The sequence below is a fragment of the Lactuca serriola genome, chromosome 5 (genome assembly GCF_051521515.1).
Source record: "Lactuca serriola cultivar US96UC23 chromosome 5, Lser_US96UC23_V15, whole genome shotgun sequence".
Classification (NCBI taxonomy): Eukaryota; Viridiplantae; Streptophyta; class Magnoliopsida; order Asterales; family Asteraceae; genus Lactuca; species Lactuca serriola.
This window is the reverse complement of record NC_136412.1, coordinates 110170063-110177799: the sequence shown is the minus strand read 5'-3', so window position 1 is coordinate 110177799 and position 7737 is coordinate 110170063. Positions and strand designations below refer to the sequence as shown.

The 7737-nt window shown below is 36.3% G+C and overlaps 1 protein-coding gene across 1 annotated transcript; it reads left to right on the top strand.

Moving 5' to 3' along the window:
- The first annotated feature begins 4365 nt into the window (after positions 1-4365).
- On the top strand, positions 4366-5632 carry LOC145052864 (Transcriptional coactivator/pterin dehydratase). Its single transcript, XM_079000778.1, has 3 exons — positions 4366-4835; positions 5049-5241; positions 5332-5632. The coding sequence occupies exons 1-3, from the start codon at positions 4476-4478 to the stop codon at positions 5421-5423; spliced, it is 645 nt and encodes a 214-aa protein (XP_078856904.1). The 5' UTR covers positions 4366-4475; the 3' UTR covers positions 5424-5632.
- The last annotated feature ends 2105 nt before the right edge of the window (positions 5633-7737 follow it).

The following is a 7737-nucleotide window of genomic DNA, read 5'->3' as shown; positions in this document are numbered from 1 at the left end:
ATCTAGAGGACAATACTTCCCTAGCAAACGAGTTTTGAACATTTCCCAAGATAAATTCTCCTGGTCAAACCCTTTGAGAGCTTCATATGTTGCTTCCCACCAAACCAAGGCTTCTCCTACGAGCATAGTAGAAGCATAATTAGCCTTGTCTTCATTATCCACATGAGTGATACAAAATACTTTCTCTGTGTTCTGAATCCAAGTTAGAACAATTATGGGATTAAGGACACTAGAAAACTCTGTAGCACCACTACTCTTAAAATTTTTGAATGAAGGATGTCTCGTCTCTCCTTTTGAAGATTCTCCGGTGACTTTCTCTTTTCCTTTATCACCATTCTTTTTGTGTTCTTCGATGACTCAATCAATGCAAAATGGCGTGACCTTCGAGCGGATTGCACTAAATTTAACGGCATATTCGACAATCTTAAAAATATGCATAGAAGTGGTAGTAACGATTTCAACATTTTATCAACCGCGTTCTACCAATAAAAAATTACCAACAATGGCAAACCATTCAACAACCAAAAGTGTGGGAAGTTTGTTGTAATGGTCCAACATGAGTCCTTTATCTGGAAACGGTGCATTTGGGATCTTCCACCGGCTCCAACAAAAGGGCAAGAACTTCCAGGTAGGACGTTAGTGTTAGACTGGACCTCAATGATGAGTTCGACGCCACCGAGGGGGATGGTCCACCGGACATCCAACTTTGTTGACCACCGGGAAGGGACAAAGCGAGAAAGGTGGCGTCTTCAAGCGGAAAATCAACCAACGAGGACATACTAGCAGACAAAATAGACAAAAATCTAAGTTTTTAGAAGAAAAAAAAATTGAGTCAACGGAGGAAGCTCGTCGGCGAAAAATGACACTAACCGATCTTCAAATTTTAAACATGAAGCTACAACTGGATCTCAACCCGGAAAATTTAAGAACGTTTTTTAAAATTCAACAACAAGTTCTTGAAAACTATCGTAACTAGATTCTATATTTTTTTATGTTTTTTTTAGTAATTTAGGTTTAATTTTCTATGTTTTTTATGTTTTTTTAGTAATTTAGGTTTAATTTTCTATGTTTTTTAATTAATGTAATGTGGTTTTAATTAATGTAAAATATTTATTTATGTTTTTATTTAATTTAATGTTAAAAAAAACTAAAAAAATTAAAAGATATATTGTAGAGTGGTAACTATTTTCAATCTTAAAAATATGCATAGAAGTGGTAGCAACGATTTCAACATTTTATCAACCACGTTCTACCAATAAAAAATTACCAACAATGGCAAACCATTCGACAACCAAAAGTGTGGGAAGTTTGTTGTAATGGTCGAAAATGAGTCATTTATCTGGAAACGGTGCATGTGGGATCTTCCACCGGCTCCAACAAAAGGGCAAGAACTTCCGGCTAGGACGTTGGTGTTAGCCTCGACCTCAATGATGAGTTTGACGCCACCGAGGGGGATGGTCCACCGGATATCCAACTTTGTTGACCACCGGGAATGGCCAAAGCGAGAAAGGGGGCGTCTTCAAGCGGAAAATCAACCAACGATGACGTACTAGCAGACAAAATAGACAAAAATCTAAGTTTTTAGAAGAAAAAAAATTGAGTCAAAGGAGGAAGCTCGTCGGCGAAAAATGACACTAATCGATCTTCAAATTTTAAACATGAAGCCGCAACTGGATCTCGACTCGGAAAATTTAAGCACGTTTTTTAAAATTCAACAAGTTCTTGAAAACTATTGTAACTAGATTCTATATTTTTTTTGTTATGTTTTTTTTAGTAATTTAGGTTTAATTTTCTTTGTTTTTTATGTTTTTTTTAGTAATTTAGGTTTAATTTTCTATGTTTTTTAATTAATGTAAAATATTTATTTATGTTTTAAATTATGTTTTTTTTATTTAATTTAATGTTAAAAAAAACTAAAAAAATTTAAAGATATATTGTAGAGTGGTAATTATTTTCAATCTTAAAAATATGCATAGAAGTAGTAACAACGATTTCAACATTTTATCAACCACGTTTTACCAATAAAAAATTACAAACAATGGCAAACCATTCCACAACCAAAAGTATGAGAAGTTTGTTGTAATGGTCCAAAATAAGTCCTTTATCTGGAAACGGTGCATTTGGGATCTTCCACCGGCTCCAACAAAAAGGCAAGAACTTCCGGGTAGGACGTTGGTGTTAGCCTCGACCTCAATGATGAGTTCGACGCCACCGAGGGGGATGGTCCACCGGACATCCAACTTTGCTGACCACCGGGAAGGGGGACAAAGCGAGAAAGGGGGCGTCTTCAAGCGGAAAATCAACCAACGTGGACGTACTAACAGACAAAATAGACAAAAATCTAAGCTTTTAGAAGAAATTTTTTTTTGAGTCAACAGAGGAAGTTCGTCGGCGAAAAATGACACTAACCGATCTTCAAATTTTAAACATAAAGCCGCAACTGGATCTCGATCCGAAAAATTTAAGCACATTTTTTAAAATTCAACAACAAGTTTTTGAATACTATCGTAACTAGATTCTATATTTTTTTATGTTTTTTTTAGCAATTTAGGTTTAATTTTCTATGTTTCTATGTTTTTTTTTGACAAAACTGCAAAAATGGTCCCTGTGGTATGCAAATTTTTGGGGTTTTAGTCCAAACCACGACTTTTTTGGATTGGTGGTCCTTTTGAGCTACTTTCTTTGCGTTTTTGGTCCCTCAGTAAACTGAAAAGACTATTATGCCCTTCTGATATATATTTTTATTCTTATTCTATTTAATTTAAATGAAAAATAAAATAATTACCTAATTTGGGGCCCACCTGTCTCTCTCTCTCTCTATGGATTACAACCAAAAACACATACAACTTTGTTCTTCATCTTCTTCCCCCTTTCACCATATTCTCTCCTTCCAAAAAACCTAATTTCTCCCATCAAAAATGCTCAATTCCTACATGTAGAAAACGCAATCAAGATTCATAAACACATAAGCCACCATCATTCGCCACCAACAGTCTCCATCCCCCTTATCTTCACAATCACCGTTCACCACCACCATCCATTTTGACTATGTTTATCGTTTTGGGAAGAACATCATCACTATTACTATTCCTCCTCCCCAAACTACAAATCCCTATCTGCTTAGCTTTCTTCGACATCGGCTTAGCTCATATGAAAGAATTCGCTCTATTTAACCTCTCAGATCTTGCAACATCATCGTTTTGGAGAATCGATCATCGTTTTCAACAGATTGGGAAGGGAAAGAAAAAGAACACAAATACGAAGCACCTCCGGTGGTGGCTGGGAAATCGCGAGGAGAGGAAGAGCCTGAAGAAAGCCGTTGTCGACGACTGTGGCATCGAAGGGAAAGGGTCTCCGATCTTTGACCGATCATAAAGAAGAACGAAGGTAGAAATCGGAGGAGGATCTTCGATCCTCGTCTGATCATGAAAGGAGAAACACGAATTTAATAAAAAATAGGAGTGGTCCGGTGGTGGTTTAGCAACTCACTAGGAGGCGAGCCAACATCGAAGGGTTGCTCTGGCAACTTCTTTCTTTTCTGGCCCGATCAAGAACAACACATGTAGGAGGAGGAAGGACTTCAGTCCTCTGTAGATCGGAGAAGGATGTTGAACGAAAGCAACACCGAATTGGGGGTCTTTGGATGAGTATTTTGATCGACAGGAAAAATGGAGGAAGGAGAAAGAGTTTTTTACTCTTTAATGGCAGCAACACAATTAGAGAGAGAGAGAGAGAGAGAGAGAGAGAGAGAGAGAGAGAGCCCTATTTTTATTTTTTATATATAAATATTTATAGAAAAAAAAAAAAGAAAAGTGGAAAATAAATATAATAAGGGCAATTTAGTCTTTTCAATTTATTAAAGGACCACAATCACAAGCAAACTACCTCAAAAGGACCACCAATCCAAAAAAGTCATGGTTTGGACTAAAACCCCAAAAAATTGCATACCACAGGGACCATTTTTGCAATTTTGTCTTTTTTTTTTAGTAATTTAGGTTTAATTTTCTATGTTTTTTAATTAATGTAATGTGGTTTTAATTAATGTAAAATATTTATTTATGTTTTAAATTATGTTTTTTATTTAATTTAATGTTAAAAAAATACTAAAAAAATTAAAAGATATAGCGTAGTATTCAATGTTTAATAGGTTGGTAATAAGTTTAGTAGAGTTTTTTCGATGGCGCTAAGTGGAGCTACTTGGCGCTGAGTTGACATCGTTCTTCGATGGCTTGTTATAGCTTGCCTCTTTCTTTTCTTTCTCTTCGGATGACTTTTATAATTTATATATTTAATTTCAAATAAAAAAAATGATTGGACCACCTATTTTTGAGCACTTGGATAAGATAACGGAAAACTTAACAAACCTTGCTCCTCCATCCCTCCGTCTGTAGTGCAGGGGAAGATAAGAAGAAAGTGCTCCGTTCCTTTTAATTTTTTCAATTTCATCAAGAGAACGAGAGTGTTCTCTCTCACAGATGGCGGGTTTTGCCACTCTTTGCTTCTTCGCTCCTCCAGTCACTTTCTCTACAAACCAAAGCCACAATTCTGTAATTTTCAATGATAGTCATCATCGTATGGTTAGTCGAGGGTCGATGAGAACAAGAAGAAAAAGTTTTGCTTTGGGCAACGATTCTCTGGGTGACTTTGGCGCCAGAGACCCTTTTCCTGCGGAAATAGAGACAAATTTCAGTGACAGAGTAGGTCTTTTGGACACCGAGCACAGGATTCTGATCCCCAATGTCGCTGCTATGTCCCTTGCTCAACAAGAATGCACTCCAATTACCCATTTGCAGTCTCCGATCTCCGAGGATGATGCACAGCAGCTTTTGCGAAAGGTTCATTTTAATTTTATTTATATATTGATTTTAAACTATGTCCTTGAAGGAAAAAAGTATCACTTGTTTGGTATGATTTGGGTTTGGGGTCATTTTTTTTTTTTTTTTAAAACTATAGAAACTATACAGCATGTGCTATATAAGTTTTTTGTTTCTCCATAGATCATATGACATATCTGTAATTCTTCTTTCTTGTTGTATACTTTGATGTAGGTCATTGGTTGGAGGCTAGTAAACCAAGATGGAAAACTAAAGCTACAATGTTTATGGAAGCTTAGAGATTTTGAATGTGGGGTGGAACTCATAAACAGAATCTTCACGGTAGTAAAATCTACGGGTCATCTTCCTAACCTTCACCTGGAACCACCCAATCAAGTTAGAGCGGAGCTCTGGACTTCTTCCATTGGTAACCACACCACACCACACCACCATTCATGTTCTTGCATGATTGCAAAAATGTTAATTTCGATTTAATTCTTTTATTGTTGCTTTGCAGGAGGGTTGAGCATGAATGATTTCATTGTTGCTGCAAAAATTGATGACATAAAAACTTCAGATCTTGTTCCCAGGAAAAGAGCTTGGGCATAAATAACCTAACCCGCACAAGCTAGACTATAGTTTTCCATTTCTATTCTTTACTTTCTTTCACCAATACAATTACAAAGTATGTTGTTTTGATTGTCCGATCCCACTGGAATTTTATTATTATCATCTTCGGATCTGATGGAGAAACATGCTTGATGCTTGTTCTTGTACTGAAAATAAAAGCTTCTAGGGTGGAGATTTCTTGATCAAAATTGTGTTGTTTGCTCTCTTATCCTCAAGGAGATTTATCATTTATGAGAGACAGAGGAAGGGAAGTCGTTGAGGTTTTATTTTATTTATTTTATTATTATTATTATTTTAAATGTAAAAGGGAGAGGGAGATATGGTGGGGTTGGTTGCAAGTTCTTAATGGATGAATAACCAAAACCGAAATTGTATTTCAGAAGGTTAACCGAAATTATTGGTTAGGTTTTTTCTTAATCCTAAACTTAAATTGAAAAATTCGGTTAGCCGGTTTTTGGTTAAACTGTTTTTTCGGTTTGGTTAACTATTAACTGTTTACTTATTAATAAAAGTATTTCAAAACTAAAAGAATTCCATAAAATAGTGTTTTTCTTATTGTCGATCAAAACTGCCAACAAAAAATATTAATTTAAAATTTGAACAAACATCTTTAAACAGTAAAAAATGTATATAAACATCATTGTCTTGTAATGTTTTCTAACTGAAAAATCTTTTGATGTCATGAAAGCCTCTCCATGGCAATTATTGGAACAATGATTCTTTTAATAATGAAAAAGTAAAATGGTTATATGTAGTATAATTCGTTTTTTATTTTAAATTATATAAATTACTGCAAATAATAACACATAAATGCAATTTTTATTTCTCAATAAACAATAATTTAATATATAATTATTAACAACAAAAGATAATAAGACATTGGTGTACATACCACAAACGAGTTCGTGGTCTAGGTGACCACAAATTAGGACCGTGTACAACATCCCGATATGTCGTCGTGGGTTGTGGTCGTGGCGATCCGTGTTGCCCACAACGATTTTGTAACGATCTAAATTTCCGAACAAAATTTTCATTTTTAATTAATCAAAACATTCCCATAATATATGAAATCTCAATGACAATTGTTTTCAAAATTCATAACATCATTATTTTATTTCAAATATCAGAGTGTCCTCAAATAAAATGTCGGAGAGTGCATGCCGCGCCATCAAACTTTGCACTTGCCTTTAGACTCTGAAGTACCTGAAACAAATCAACAAACTGTAAGCTAATGCTTATTGATTTCCCCAGAGCATACACCACACAATCCACCTAACAATATAATCAATAACAGCTATACAAGCTACGTAAACCACATAAACCATGCATACAAACATATAAAGATATTGTGGGCTCCTCCTAGGGTCTTATACCTACATGTCATGGGCTCTCTCACATGGTCTTTACATAGAAATGTATGAGCTCCCCCACATAGTCTTATATCCAACTGCCACAGGTTCCTCCCGGGGTCTTCCATGCAGATAACATAAAGTCAACTAGCATAATATATCACATGAATATCTATCATATTACATAACTCATACATAAACCTATAGGGATGTCGTGGACTCCCTCCAAGGTCTTACTCCTATGTGTCAGCTCCTCCACATGATCTTAACTACTTGCCATTGGCTCACCCACATGGTCTTTACCTAGAATGCAATGGGCTCTCCCACATAGTCTTATATCCAACTGTCACGGGTTCCCCCGGGGTCTTCCCATATCTAGTCAATAAGTACTAGAACATTCTCATATACATGCATACCATACATAATAGTAGTAAATCCAAAATAGACACTACATCTAACTACATGGGTCGACCTTGGTGCCTTCGACCCATTGGTGTGGTGAGGAGACTCACCTCTGTCTGCTAAATCCGAAAGCTGCTCTCCTAACAGTCCGTAACCACCCATGCTAAACAATAATACCATTAACCCAAGGTTAGGGTTGAGTATAATCCAATTAAAGAACCCAAGCCCTAAGTCCTTTCATAATGTCCCAAAAGTCTCCCATTGCTAATGGGCCTAAAGTCCATATCCAAAAATCATTAATGGGTCTCATGGCCCAATAAAGCCCAACCATAGCAATCATGGCCCAAAACGGATAGGATCGATGTATGACCCGTCCTTCTTTTTCACGAATAGGATCGATGCTCCCGATGAGGAACTACTCGGACAAATGAACCCTCGGTCTAGCAGCTCCTGAAGCTGCATAGACAACTCTTGCATCTCGGGTGGAGGTAGCCGGTACAATGCCTTAGCTATCGAAGCGGAACCCGACACCAAATCAATGT

Bases quoted from the DNA above. Each gene is read 5' to 3' on its own strand.
- LOC145052864 (XM_079000778.1), top strand. From the start codon at position 4,476: ATGGCGGGTTTTGCCACTCTTTGCTTCTTCGCTCCTCCAGTCACTTTC. The intron at 4,836-5,048 runs GTTCATTTTAAT...ACTTTGATGTAG, and splicing joins CACAGCAGCTTTTGCGAAAG to GTCATTGGTTGGAGGCTAGT. The intron at 5,242-5,331 runs GTAACCACACCA...GTTGCTTTGCAG, and splicing joins GCTCTGGACTTCTTCCATTG to GAGGGTTGAGCATGAATGAT.